This window comes from Equus przewalskii, chromosome 29 (assembly GCF_037783145.1).
Source record: "Equus przewalskii isolate Varuska chromosome 29, EquPr2, whole genome shotgun sequence".
Classification (NCBI taxonomy): Eukaryota; Metazoa; Chordata; class Mammalia; order Perissodactyla; family Equidae; genus Equus; species Equus przewalskii.
The window spans coordinates 12,537,083-12,553,157 of NC_091859.1; the positions used below are offsets into that span (position 1 = coordinate 12,537,083).

General features: G+C 33.1%; 1 protein-coding gene and 1 non-coding gene across 17 annotated transcripts in view; both read left to right on the forward strand.

The window, feature by feature from the left end:
* LRRIQ1 (leucine rich repeats and IQ motif containing 1) overlaps window positions 1-16,075 on the forward strand; it is a 214,433-nt gene that overhangs the window by 164,366 nt on the left and 33,992 nt on the right. For all 16 annotated transcript variants that reach the window (XM_070600704.1, XM_070600707.1, XM_070600698.1 and 13 more), the window contains 2 exons: window positions 13,330-13,462; window positions 15,891-15,951. In XM_070600704.1, the coding sequence (XP_070456805.1) occupies window positions 13,330-13,462; window positions 15,891-15,951 (194 nt within the window). The remainder of the gene's footprint in view (window positions 1-13,329; window positions 13,463-15,890; window positions 15,952-16,075) is intronic.
* On the forward strand, window positions 5,902-6,005 carry LOC139080392 (U6 spliceosomal RNA). The gene has a single exon (XR_011534878.1). It is a non-coding gene; the product is annotated as a U6 spliceosomal RNA (small nuclear RNA).

The window sequence follows — 16,075 nt, forward strand, 5'->3', positions numbered from 1 at the left end:
AGAAATTACACGAATATTTTCAAAATCTCTTTCAGAGGATAGAAGTAGAAGGAATACTTCCTAACAAATTCTACAAAAGCAGAATTACCCTAATACCAAAATTACACAAAGATATTACAAGAAGAGAAAACTACAGACCAGTATCTCTCATAAACTTGATGCAAAAATCCTCAACAAAATATTAACAAATCAAATTCAACAATTTATAGAAAGAATTATACACCACAACCAAGTGGGATTTATCCCAAGTATGCAAGTCTGATTCAACATTCAGAAATCAATTAATGTATCTATCACGTAAACAGGCTAAAAAAAGAAAAATTACATCATAATATCAATAGATGCAGAAAAGGGATTTGACAAAATCTGCCCATTCGTGATAAAAACTTTGAATAAACTAGGAATAGAGGGGAACTTCCTCAACTTGATAAAGAATATCTATAAAAAACCTACAGCTAACATCATACTTAATGGTGAGAAATTCAAAGCTTTCCCACTAAGATCAGGTACAAGACAAGGATGTTGCCTCTCACCATTCCTTTTCAACCTTGTACTGGAAATTCTAGCTAGTGCAATAAGACTAGAAAAGGAAATAAAAAGTAAACAGATTGAGAATGAAAAAACAAAACTGTCTTTGCAAATGACATGATCATCTATATAGAAGATCCAAAAGAATTAATAAGAAGACTTCTTAAACCAAAGCGATTATGGCAGGGTTTCAGGATCTAAGGTTAATATGCACAAGTTAATCACTTTCCTATATAACAGCAATGAACAAGTGGAATTTGAAGTTAAAAACACAATACCATTTACACTGCCACCAAAAAAATTAAATACTTAGATTAAAATCTAATAAAATATGTGCAAGATCTATATGAGAAAAACTGTAAAACTCTGATGAAATAAAGAGCAAATAAATGGGTAAATATTCCATGTTCATGGATAGGAAGACTCAATATTGGCAAGATTTCAGTTCTTTTTAACTTGATCTATAGATTCACTGAAATCCCAGCAAGTAATTTTGTGGATATTGTCAAACTGATTCTAAATTTTATAGGGAGAAGTAAAAGTCCCAGGATAGCCAACACTATATTGAAGAAGAACAAAGTTAGAGGACCAAGACTCCTCAACTTCAAAACTTACTTTAAAGTTATAGTAACCAAGGCAGTGTGGTATTAGCAAAAGTGTAGACAAATAGATCAATGGAATAGAATAGAGAACCCAGAAATAGACACACACAAATATGCTCAACTGATCTTTGACACAGGAGCAAAGGCAATACAACAGAACAAAGATATTCTTTTCAACAAATGGTGCTGGAACAAGTGACATCTACAAATAAAAAAATAAATAAATCTAGACACAGACCTTATACCATTCACAAAAATTAACTCAAAATGGATCACAGACCTAAATGTAAAATTCTAAAACTCCTCGGAGCTGGCCTGGTGGCAAAGCAGTTAAGTTTGCAAGTTCCGCTTCAGTAGCCTGGCGTTCGCCAGTTCGGATCCCGTGTGTAGACCTATACACTGCTTGTCAAGCCATGCTGTGGCAGGCATCCCACATATAAAGTAAAGGAAGATGGGCACAGATATTAGCTCAGAGCTGATCTTCCTCAGCAAAAAGAGGAGGATTGGTGGTAGATGTTAGCTCAGGGCTAATCTCCCTCAAAAAAGAAAAAGAAAAAGAAATCATGAAAATTCTAAAACTGCTTGATGACACAGGAGAAAAGCTAGATGACCTTGGGTATGGCTATGACTTTTTAGACACAACACCAGAAGCATAATGCATGAAAGAAGTAACTGATAAGTTGGACTTCAATAAAATTAAAAATTTCTGTTCTGTTAAAGTCAATGTCATGAGAATGAGAAGACAAGCTACAGACTGGGAAAACATATTACAAAACACTTATCTGATAAAGGACTGCTATCCAAAATATACAAAAATTTCTTAAGTCTCAACAAGAAGAAAACAAGCAACCTGATTAAAAAACGGTCCAAAGACCTTAACAGACAGTTCACCAAAGTAGGTATACAGATAGCAAATAAGCGTATGAAAGGATGCTCTACATCCTATGCCATCAATGAAATGCAAATTACAACAATGAGATACTATTACACACCTATTAGTATGGCCTAAACCCAGAGACTGATGACACCAAATCCTGTTGAGGATGGGGGGCAACAGAACTCTCATTCATTGCTGGTAGGAATGCAAAATGGTACAGCCACTTTGGAAGACAGTGTGGAGGTTTCTTATAAGACTAAACATACTCTTACCAAATGACCTAGCAATCTCACTTTTTGGTATTTACTCAAATGATTTGGAAACTTATGTCCAGACAAAAACTTGCACATAGATGTTTGTATCAGCTTTATTCACAATTGCTAAAATTTTGAAGCAACCAAGGTGTCCTTCAGTAGATGAATGGATAAACTGTAGTACATCCAGACAATGGAATATTATTCAGCACTAAAAACAGATGAGCTACGAAGCCATGAAAAGGCATGGAGGAACCTTAAACGCATGTTACTAAGAGAAGAAGCCAATCTGAAAAGGTTACATACTGTATGATTCCAACTATCTGACTTTCTGGCAAAGGCAAAATTATGGAGACAGTAGAAAGATTAGTATTGCTAGGGTTTGGGGCAGGGCAGAAGGGACGAACAGGGAGAGCACAGAGGATTTTTAGAGCAGTGAAACTATTCTGTATGTTACTGTAAAAATGGATACATGCCATTATACATTTGTTCAAACCCATAGAAGTTACAGCACCAAGAATGAACCCTAATGTAAACTATGGACTTTGGGCGGTTATGATGTGTCAACTTAGGATCACTGATTATAATAAATGTACCACTGGGAGGGGGCAGTATGTTGATAATGAGGGAGGCTTTGCATGTGTGGGGGCAGGGAGTATATGGAAAAATCTTTCTACCTTCCTCCTAATTTTGTTTTAAGTCTAAAACTGGTATAAAAAATGAATTGTTATTAATTTAAAAAAATTTTAATAATATAAAGCAAAGACCAAAGAAGCACCAAGGAGAACTTGAAAATTCCAAACTAAATTGGGAGAATTTTAATATATCTTTCTCAGTAATTTGTAGAACAGGCACTTAAAAAATCAGCAAGGGGGGCTGGCCCGGTGGCACAGTGGTTAAGTGCGCATGTTCCACTTCCGCAGCCCAGGGTTCACCAGTTCGGGTCCCGGGTGAGGACATGGCACTGCTCATCAAGCAGTGCTGTGGTAGGCATCCCACATATAAAGCAGAGGAAGATGGGCATGGATGTTAGCTCAGGGCCAGGCTTCCTCAGCCAAAAGAGGAGGATTGGCAGGAGTTAGCTCAGAGGTAATCTTCCTCAAAACAAAATAATAAATTAAAAAAAAATCAGCAAGGACATGATTTGATAAACCAATTTAATAACATTTGCTTAAAGAACATGTATAGAATACTGAACAACTGGAGAATGCACATTATCCTCAAGCACACACAGGACGTTTACAAAACTTTAACTTAGACTGAAATCATGTGCAATTTGTTTTCTGAATATAATGCTAATAAACTATAAATGAAATACTATTACTAGAAAATTTTCACTTTATTGGAAATTAAGAAGCATCTAAAAAATTCATGAGTCAAGGAAATCATAAAGAAATTTTTTAAAAAATAACTGAACGATAAAATAATCTACATATTGTAGTATCAGAGCAATAGTTAATGAAATAGAAAAAATGTCAAACAATGCAACAATAATTTTTTTTAATTTGATGAATCCCTCGAAAGTCTAATCATGAAAATAAAAGAGAAAGTGCAAGTAGAAATATCAGGAATGAAAACAGGGTGAGAAGACAAATGATACAGACTTAAAACTGTAGTGAGAGAATATTGTGAACAACTTTATGGCTATACATTTGAAAATTTGGAGGAAATGAAAAATTCCTAGAAAAATGTAACTTACCAAAACTGACCTTAAATCTAATCTTAAACTTAAGCTTATAGGCAATCAACCGAGAAAGAAAAAAAACTGCAATGTGTGATAGGTTTTTTTAAATCATATACTGAAGAATGTGTCTCACAAAAAGTAGGCAAGACTTTATGGAGGAAATCATAAAACTTTATCAAAAATGTCGTAGAAAAACTGCAAATATACACATGAATTGGAAGACTAAATTTCAAAGATTTAAATTCTTCCCAAATTAACTTATAGATGCTATACAATTTCAATTAAATCCCAAAAGGTACTTGTTTATGAAAGTTAACAAGCAGAATCTAAAATTTGTAAGGAAAATCAAAATCCACAAACAGCCAAAACACACTCAACAGAGATGAATAAAGTGGGCAAAGCTGCCAAACGCCACAACTTATTATAGAGCTGAAGCAAATGAGACAATGAATATAGTGTGATGTGGTATGGTATTGTATGGGATGGATGGGATGGGATGGGATGTATGGTATGGTATGCTAGTAATTGTAGGGCAAGGTAGGGTGAAATAGAGTAAAGTAGTATAGAAAATGACAACCGATAGAGGCCCATGCATATATGTTTAACTGATATTATAAGAGAGATTGTGTTCTAAATCAGTGGGGAATAGATAGACTTTTCGATAAATCTTACTTAAACAATTATCTATACTAAAACAATGAATTTTGGCTACATTAATGACCTAAATGTAAGAAGCAAAAATATAAAAGTTGCAGAAGATAATGCAGAATAATGTATTCATAACCTATGATATGGAATTATTTCTTTAAAAATATGTAAAAAGTACTGGTCATGTTGATAAATATATTTACATTAAAATTAAGAATCTCTGTAAATCCAAAAATGTGATAATAGTAGTGAAATGACAACCTGTAGAGATGGAGAAGGTATTTGCCACACTTATAACTAACAAAAGTCTCATATCCAGAATATATAACTAATTCCTAAAAATCATTAAAATACATACAGCCTAATGGAAAAGAAAAACAAGAGCCCTTAAAATATGTTTCACAAAAGAAGAAACCCAGTTAACTTGTGAGCATATAAAAAGGTGCTTCATCTCATTTGGTAGCAGAGAAATGCAAAGTGAAACTGCAAATTAAAAAGAAACAATGCCTAACAAAGCTAAGTGTTGGACAATATGTAAACCAATGGAACTCTTATTATTTTGCTGATTGGCATATAATTTGGTATAAACATTTGGAAAACAATTAGACATTACAGTAGAGTTGAAGATAGGCATATCATATAGTCCTTCAATTACGCTCCTAGATATTTGCCCTATAGAAGCTCTTGTACGAGGATAGTCAGAGCAGTGTTGTCCTTAACAGCCAAACATTGGAAACTCCCCATGTGGCCAACAACGATGGAGTGAATAAACTCAATACATCCATACAGTGGAATACAGTGCAGCAATAAAAAATTAAAAATTAGATCTAAACACAGAAGCATAGATGAATGTCACAAACAATATTGAATAAATGAAGACAAAAGAATAACTCCAGAATTGTTCTATTTATGTATAGTTCAAAAGCAACAAGGCTACACTATATTGCTTAATACATAGGTGGTAAAAATTATAAAAGAAGTCAGGAAAATCAAGGTTATAAACTTCAGCACAGTGGTTAGCCCCCGGAGAAGTAAAGGATTTTTGAGCAGGCCTTCTGGTGTATGGTGTTCTATTTTTTTTTTAATGAGCAGGGTTCACGTGACATAGTTATTTATAATAGTTTTATTTACATAATTATTTTAAATCTTTTAAATGCAATTTATGTAATATATAATTCCTATAATTATTTCTATATTTATAATGTATTTTATTTATAAATCTTAAAATTATAAACACCTGCTATGTGCAATATTTTGTGTATATTGTATATATCATGAGAAAATAAAAGTGATTAAAAAGAGCTTCCATTGCTCACATTGGTAGCACATCTACTCAAATTGGAATGATATGGGGATTAGCATGGTCCCTGCACAAGGATGATAGGAATAGTCACGAAGTGTTTTGCTTTTCTTTCTTATGTTCATGAATGAGAAAACAAAGGGTCTGGTAAGTGAGATGACTTGCCTAATTAAGGGCCCTTCTAGCTTCATACCCCACCCCCAATTCCAACTCCAACTCCAACTCCCACTCCAAAAAAAGAGCTTCAGAGATCAATATTTATATGAGTAGTTTAAAGCTAAGAATTAATTTTGTAGGGAAGACCTATAATGCCTGTGTCGACTTCTGTCTCCACTAGAGTGTGAATGGATAAGTAATGCTTTTAACCTGTCTTTTCAATTAAAACTGAAATCCGTGAGTGGAGGCCCTGATCCATTTTCAAATAGAGTTCTTCTACATAAAATGTTATCTTTCTAAAGATAATGTAATAAAAGATAAAATTTTGTATTAATGAAGTATCCACTTAGAAAACTTTTAAATCTTCAGCAGGCTATGGGGATACTTGTTTAAATTACTGCCTATGGAAAACAATAAGTTTGGGGCCAGGTTTATTAGTCTCTAATGTGTTGTCACTCAAATTGTGAAAGAAAATTATTTTTGCTTACATTTACTTATTGCTTTTTATAATGCAAGAAATATTTTAATATATATTCAGTATTTCATGTGATATCTCTGTAACAGAAGTATATCTGTATTCTTCAGTTTGACAAATATAGAAATCATTGGATACAGAAAATTAATAGACAATGAGAAATGCATTATGAATGTATAGACGTATGTGCTATGAGCATTTCTGTTTCATAGTTATGAAAAAAGTCACACAATGATATAAAAAAATGTTTAATTGGGTTCATCAAGCTTCTAACACCAATGTATCAATATCATGCCACTTACTGGCTTCTCTTGTAATGAAACTAGTAAAGGAAATAAACCATCTACTTGTCCCTTAATTAATAAATATACATGAATGAGTAGAATTACAGATGTCTTTCTACCAAAGAGTAGAAACTTTTAGATATGGCAGGAGCATAAAGTCTAAAACTATACCAAAAAACAAACAAATAAACAAATAACATGTGGCAGTAACATTTATGTGGCCATTATGAGCATGTTATTTTGAAAGCCAACCTACTTACATCATCATACTCTCCATTATTCTATTGGGGTGGGCCCTAGTTTGGATGACCTACTATATTAACACTCCCTGAGGGAGTCTAGGTTGGATAGAGGAATATTTTCCAAGGATAATTAAATTGAGAGAGTGAAACAGGAGAGAATCATGTCAATGGAGCCTCCTTCATGGTTATTACTGAGCAATTGCTAAAAATTATTTGAAATAACTTCAAATCAATTAGGGCTGTGTACTCTTCTTATCTTTTGGAAATTAATTTTTCTTTATTAAAGACACACTAAAATCCTCACATATTATGACATAAAATACCTTTAAATAATACCTGTTAAAGATTTAGAATTCTGGTAAGGAGGACTTCCTGGACTCACCCCAGAACATTGTTCTGTCTAGTTTTGTGGTTAATCCTGGAATCTTCCTCTCCTGCCACCTTGATCTTGGCCTAGATTTAGAAACTTCTGCAGATTGTCTCACTGCAGGGTGCTTGAATCTTAGCCTATGGAAATTGAGATGACATTAAGGCTATGCATAATGGAGTTCACTTCACACTGTTTAAAAAAACAATAGAAAAACGGCTACAGTTGTTAAATCCTCACTATATGTTAGGCATTATAGGTGTTCTATTATTTTACATTATTGTTTTACACATTTTAAGAGGATTGAAAACTGAGGCAGAGAGAAGGTAAATAATTTTCCCAACATTAAACAGCTAGTAAGTGAAAAAGTCAACTTACTATGTGCAAGTTAGTTGCTAGGCAGATAGAAAGATGAATAAGGTATCACCTTTCCTTTATAGACTGAATTAACTCATTCTATAACTAATCTCTCACATGTCACAATTATACAGCCTCTTCTAGTGGAAAATTAAATGGTGTGCCAGATTGACAGGAAACAGTAGAAAGCAATCTTAGACAATAGCTACTAGGTAGTTCTAAAAAGAATATCCTGTTGACATGTGTATTAGTATTAGATAGAAATGGACCAATCTGCCAATACCATGGCAGAGACGGATCAGTATTAGTAATTTTTCCTTTTACCTCAGGCTCCAGCAGAGCTTGGCACAGTGCTGTTACTGATCTTGTCATTTAAAACTTTGATATTTTGTTCATAATGGATTTTGCATTAATTTTTATTTTAAAATATTGTTTACATTGATGAATGAGTTTTTTGGCACCACCTTAAATTTTGTATCTAAGGCAAGTATCTCATTTGTCCAACTTGCCTTACCCTAGTCCCAGCCCTGGTTAACAGCAAACATGGAGACACATTATACATTTTGACTTTAACAAACTGCAGTTTTCTTGAGTTATGTGGCTCTCACAGAATAAACCAAAGAATCACTCTTTATGTAGTATTTGCTATTTCACTATAAAGATATTAATGAGGAGATACAGCTCAACTGAACAATACAAATGGCAAAACATATGCTTTCAGGTAGAATTATACATAAGTTGAATACAGAACACTTACTATAGCTGGTTAATAAGCACAGCTACACCCACTTTGTAAAAGGATGTTTCTGTTTTCCGGAGGGTTTCACTTAAATCTAGCAATTCCATAACATTGAAAATTGTGTCTGCAAAATCCATATATTTTTAAGGATATGATTTAGTAACTCACTTTTATTTTTCTTTGCTTTTGTAGAGGTCATTCATACACTTTATGTACTACCCAACTCCTAAACAGACAAATTTTGAAAATTAATTCAAATGTCAGAAACTAGCAAGTATTTTTCATTCTAGTATTTTTTTTTACCCTCTCTGCCATAAAATATAGTGAAATATGTAAAGGAGTGATCAGTGGGGCAGTTAGCCTTCGACCCTTACGTACAGCTTTGGCTCGATTCCCAAAATTTCTGTTTTTAAACTTTTTCACCAACAATCCTCTTCTTTATTCATGAAGTCATTTTTCCTCAGTGATCAATTACATATATATTTAAACATATTTTAAAAGAATAGGGATGTTGCTTGTCACACACAAATGGCTCTTAGAGAGTTATTGGTTTCATGCCAGCGCTGTCAACTTTCCAACAACAGATTGGATTGGTTAAGGAAGAAGCTATAAACAGCCTATCAACAAGTATTTATACAGATGTTAATGAATTTCAAATTCTGTTAGTGTAACATTTAAGCCAGACTCCCAATTTTATTTGTGCTTTATTTGTGAGGTATGATGCAATAACTTCTTTTAATAAACAGATACAAGCCACTTATACTTTATAATGTAAATCATATTTTTAGTATTTCCAGCATAAGATACATAGAACCAGCCATTTATCAAAGTTAGCAAAAATATTTCCATCGCATGTAAAAGCATTTTGCTCAGCCGGCAACCATATCCTCCAAAAGCTTTTGGTAAAGAAATGAACTCATCTCCATCCATGAAACCAAGAGTATTTTGTTATTATATTACCGAGAAAGGCCATTAAGGGAAAAGAAAATAGTCAGGGGAAAGCTGCCATATGTATTAAAAATACAAATGATAATTGAATCTTAATCTCCCTGTGTATATTAGGCTATATTGAAAATTTAGAAAACTGATTTATTTGAAGCATATGGGCTTAATGAACACTTATTTTTCTCTTTATGAAGAAAAGAAAAATATTTCCATTAATTAAAAAAAAAACTTCATTTCGTTTAGTGAAATTCTTAAGGCTGAACTGCTTTCCTCTAGGACTGTGTACATTGTAGACGTTGTATAAAGTAGCCTTATATGATGGAGGATTTTTTGGTTTGTTTTGTTTTTTAATTTGCTACCTTTAGTTGTCAATTTTTATCCCAATCTAATTCTGACTTTCAGAGCTGAAATTTCTATTGTAATAATTAATCATGTTTAAATATGTGTTATTCTCCACAATGCACATGTTCCTCTAAAATCTAAATTCCAGCTCCACATTTCTCAGGGCACTGAGAGAATATTAATCAGCTATGAAAGTTATTCCTTTATTTCACCAATATTTGTTGAGCACCATCCTACTAAGTACCACTTGACTTATCCTAGTAGGCAAAACAGACACATGAATCAGAAAGTAAAATACAACGTAATAAATCCTATTGTGGGGTCTCTACAGGATTTTTGGAGGACATCTCTAACCTAAGTTGAACAAAGAATGCAGTGTTGGGAGACCAGGGGCTTACCCCAAAGAATGCAATTTCTAAACTGAGACCTGAAGACCTAAAGTAGGAATAACACTGATAAAGTAGATAATCCCAAGCATGAGGTCTATAGGCAAAAAAGACCAATTTTAGTAATTATAATATCTGGGTGATTGAATCAGGAGTTGAAGAGATGTGTCCAAAAGTATATTCGAGGCCTATATGCTATCCAAAAAATTTTGAACATTATCCAAAGGCAATGGAGAACCAGAATTTTAACCTATGAAATAGCACAATTAGATTTGTACTTTTATCAAGACCATTTGCAGTATGGAGATATATACATGGGAGCAAGACCAAAAGTAAAAAAAGCAGTGAAAAGGCTGTTACAGTAATTCAGAAGAGATTATGGTAGCCTGAATTAAAATAGTGGCAATGGGAATACAGGAGATTCGACAGATTGAAAAGAATTTAGGAGGTAAAACATGCAGTTGGAGGATGAGGAAGAATGCTGGTTCAGTAGAACACTCTGGTTCCTGAGTTGTACACTGACGATGGTGGTAGCATTATAGGAACTTGGAAAAGGTGGGATAATACATAGGTTAAGCTTCTTTACATACTTGCGTTAAATTATCTCTGGGATACTTAAATGGAGAGGCTTTGGATGGATACATGTTTCAGAAGATGTGGAAGTGACTGAAGAACTTGAATGAATATCCTCATACAGGAAAGTATAGCGTAAGAAAAAGATGGAGCCAGGATAGAACCCCAGAGAAGAATGCTGAGATTGGAAGGAATGACAAGGGAAGAGGTGCCCTTGAAGGAAAATAGGGTTTCGACAAAAGGTCAGAGAAAAACAAGGAGAGTGCAAAGACACAAAATCCAAAGGAAATAAGCCTTTTAAGAAGGAAGGAGTGAACAACAGTGTGTAATATTATAGAGGAGTCAGTAAGATAAGAACTTCAAAAAATCCCAAAGATTTAGCAGTATTAGTGATCTCAGTGTGAACAGTTCCAGTGAAATGGTATGGGGAGGGAGCCACATGGCAGTGGGCTGATGCATGAATGGCAATAAGTCAACAAAGACTGAGCTTTGTCTACTATTTCAAGAAATTTATCTAATTAGGGAAGGAGAAAGAGAAGAGTAACTGGAGGAGAAGGTAAAAAGTTATTCACCTTAGGGTGAAATGGCTAATGTGAATTGGACCTTGCACTGAAATTTGTCATCTTTCCTCAAGGATTGTTGTTTAGAACCTTGGCTGAGTTTAGATGTAAAACCACTTAGGGTTTATGGAGTATTATTGCAGAGTTGAGGAAAACGTTCCAAAATAAGTACTTTAAAAAGTGACTATTGCAAATATATGTCACTATTTTTAAAAACAGAAAGAAAGAGATAATTTTTACTTTTAGCTAAAGGTACACTTGTTACGGAAGGATTCTCTGTACAGAAGATACATATCAACAGGAGGTAAGGTTCCAACTGTGGGCTCAGTTGATGATCTGGGTCAGAGTCCTCACTATCTTCTGTCACTGTACACATGGGGCCAACATCTGATCTGGGCAGCTGTGAAAGGCAGATAAAAAGCTGGGATTCTGCTGGAGAAGAGACTTAATGCTGTGTGGTAACTGAGTGTGACAATGCCAGATCTTCCCTTTGTTTGAGTGTCCCTTATAGTTTCTGTATACTCATAAGGCCATTTATCAACATGGTGTCTGCTCATGGATTCAATGGTCTCCCCTCCTCTCATGGGAAGTAATTGTTCTTCCAATATAGCAGCTATGGAGGAGTTGGCTTAAGCTCAGGATGCAAGGGATGTGGCTGTTTCAGAAACATAAGTTGGCATGAAAACTGATAGGAAGTTAACTTTACTAAGTAACACAGAGTTTAGAGAAATAAACATTCTGATTTTTAGCTTTCCTGAGAACTGGCTCCAATATCTCTTTGGATTGAAAATTAGAATCATTTCACTAATTGCTACAGCAATTTTTAAGGAAAAAAAAAGAAATGATAGATGTATCATCCTCAACATATTAAGAATGACAAATAAGCTTGTGTGGACATGTATGAGGGTGTGTGTGCACATGCACCAAGCATTCAAAATAGAGTTTGCACCATGCTTCATTTGTTTTCCAAATAATTTGCAAATAAAAGGTAACTTTCTATGATCTATAGTGAATGAATAGTTAAAGTAATAAATTGACATTTGAAATATCATGTTTTAGATTATAGGATTCTTGTGAGTTTGATTACCAGTTAGTTTTCAAGAGGTGCATTTCTCTGGTGTACTGTCAGTCAGGCCTGCAAAGCTAACAAGTCCCTAAATACAGTGATGCCATCAAAAAAGAAGCAGTCTAAAGATGGAGTCTATGGAGGAAGGCTCTAAACCAACAGGCCCTCGGTATAACTCTGAAATGCATGTCATTGACATAGCGGCAATGTCTGCAGATTTTTTAAAAAACACAAACATATGTATAGTAAATTTTACGTTTGAATCTAAGGATTGGATTTTTCTTTTTATTTTCTATTTTGTTTTCTTTGATGTTTGTTACCTTGCATTCTTACCTTGCATAATTTCTCCTCTTGCATATTTTCCACTCCCAACTTCATTGTCATGCTCCCCCCTCCATCTTTGAAATAGCTGCTCTGGCATAACCACAGATTCTCTAAACCTGATATAAATTAGATTTCTAGCTTAAAATGTTGTATTAGCTTACACAAAACAAGCTGCACTTTATGTAAAATAAAAACTCTGTTTCAAATAACCTCAGTATAATTTATAAACTCTTCGTATGGATAAGGCTAGTATAAGAAAAATTGGACCTTAAAATAAGCCTGAAGAGACATCATAGTGCACAGATATTCTTTTTATACTAGAATGCTACTGTCTACCAAAAATGTCTTTGCATTTTCTAATTAAAAAACAAGCCTTATAAAATGTTGGTTGCATTAAAACTTTTCCTTTGTTTTTCAAAATAGGTGGGTTTAAAACTCAAACAGGAAAAATACTTAACCTGTAAGTGCGTGACATTATTTTTCTTACAGATGATTTTGCTCCCATGAATTAATCTTTTCTTTTTTCTTTCTTGTGATAAAATTGTTAGCCTAGACTGGACTGCTTGGCCAAAATTTGATCTCTTTAAATAACAAATAACTATTCCATATTTCTTCCCCAGGTAAGGAGGAGGAATTTATCTGCAAGGATACCACTGCAAATGAAAAATTAGAAAGGAGTAAAGAATATACATACCAGTGGCTTCACACACAGGTTGGGGTTCATGAAACAACTAGTTCCAGAAATATGAAATGGTGAGGTCATTTCCTTTAAATTAGATTTTTGTATTGTAAACACTTCTTGAAAAGTGAAACCTAGGTTAATTGTGCTAAAACAAACATGGCTTTATAGCCAAAGGCCAATACACCACATTACCAGTTTATAAAAAGGCCTCTTATATAGAATAGATTTAATCACTCTTTATATTTTTCACCCTAAAATGTTTGAGAACTCTGTCTCTGTAATGCTTAATATCAACAGTTGAATCACACGAATGATTCTACCTTATAAAGTAAAATGCATGGTATCCATTAATGTTTATGAATATCCTATGTATTGGAGGTTGTATTTTATTTTGTTATTTTTGTTATCATTTATGTTTGACAGTTAAGATGATAACTCAACCCTGACACTGCTACTTTACTAGTCGTATAACTAATTTTCAATGATATCTTAATGCTTCAGTTTCCCCTTCGATATAAAGTGAGATGATAAGATCTTTATCTCACAGGAGAGAGGTGAGCTCACAAGGTTGAGGATATCAAATGTTTCTATCCCTTAGCAACAAACAAGGTGCCTTGAACCTAATAGGTAATCAATTAATTTTTGTTACATTAGTTTCTAGGGCTGCCGTAACAAAATACCACAGATTGATTGGCTTAAATAGCAGAGACTTATTTTCTCACAATTCTGGAAGCTGCAAGTCCAAAATCAAGGAGTTAGTCATTCTGGTTTCTTTGGAGGCCTCTCTCCTTGGCTTGCAGATGGTCACCTTCTCACTGTGTCCTCACATGATCCTCCCTCAGTCTGTGTTGTCTGTGTTCTATTCTCCTCTCCTTATTAAGGACACCAGTCATACTGGATTAGGGCCCACCCATATGACCTCATTTACTTTACTTTACTCTTTCAAGGTCCTATATCCAAATACAGTCACATTTTTTGAAGTATGAGTATTAGGACTTCAACATATGAATTTTGAGAGAACAAAATTCAGCCCATAACAACATAATATAAAGCATGTATGCACATAACTACTGAACCAAAGTTTTAAGGAAATAAAAGTCCAGAGATAATATTTTTGACATGGATTTTCAGCATTTTCATTTTAGCTACATATATCCACAAAACAGTAAAACAAAAAGTGCTGTTATAAGTGTTTGTTAAGTATATAAGCTGATATTGAATCTAAATGTAGGTAACACTTTGGAAACGTTTCCAGGCATTGTGAGTAATAACTATTTAAATGAGTAACAAACAAACAAACCAGATCCTACAATTATGAGGGTTAAAATTTAATTTAGCAGCAAGTTAAACTGTGTAAAAAAAAATGAAGTCCCTTTTTATAATATGTATGAATTGAAACCTTCATATGTGGTCAATTCTATTTATGTAATTCTTTTAAAAATATTAAAAAAAAGAATGAAAGTAAAATTAAAATAACATTTAATAACCTGGATTGTTATTTTCTATTTCATTGTGATCAAAGAAAGGAGAAATAAAGTGATCAACATTTGAGGATTTTTTATTTTACTAAGTATTCTAATTAATGCAAGCACAATTTATTTATGTTGATTTTTATCAATTTAGCATAATATCAACATTTGAGGATTTTTTATTTTACTAAGTATTCTAATTAATGCAAGCACAATTTATTTATGTTGATTTTTATCAATTTAGCATAATTTATAAGATGACATTCTTAGAACTAAAAACAAATATAATATAACCCATAGCTTACCATCTATATTAACCAGATATAAGAGGTCTGGTTCAGAAATTTAAGAGCATTAGTATAGATAATGTGAAAAATATAAGCAAAATATTTCAGGATGTATTTTAGATATGTTTAAACATTTAACAATATCCCTTCTAAGTAAGTTACATTTAAACATATGATGTAACAGGCAATTGTTCATGGATTTTCTCTTTTGAAACTATAATATATAAAGGAAAGGGTAGTAATATTTTAAGAAAAATTGTTTTTAAGAACAGCAGTTCTTGAAAAGCCAAATATCAATGTTCTAGTTTTAAACAAAAGTTAATTGTGAGCATTAGTATTTAGTATTTAATGAGTTAAACACACTAGAGCTATTTTTAAAATAGGAAGCTTTGCTTTTCTCATAAGACAAGACACATAAGTAAATGTAAATAAAATATTTATTTTTCTATAACTTATTAGCTATCATTATTTGTACTTTCAAATTTTTGCTCTTTTATGTTTGGCAAAGAATTGTGGCATTAAAGTGTTATTTAGAAATTTAAATTTTATGTCAAATTAAATTTTAAAATGACTATGGAAAGAAGTAAATTTGTATAGATCTTTGCATGTAACCTGAATTAGGAAAACTATTATTTCCATTTTGTAAATTATTGATTTCTCTCAAGCTTTTTATTGGGCATTTCTTTCACATTCTTCCTCTACATTTCTATAATAATATGCTTTCTATTTTCATCACTATGCAGCAATCACTTCTTGCCCGAGTTAGATCCTGACGTACTTAATGGTGGAAGAGTTCAGCTTGTGGTAAGAAATGTGTTTAAAGTTACAGAAAAATGTTGTAGATATCAGTACTCAATAAATGGTACTTTAAAATATGTCCATAATTAGTAAAAATTATGAAAATATCACAACTGTATCTATTTGGGGT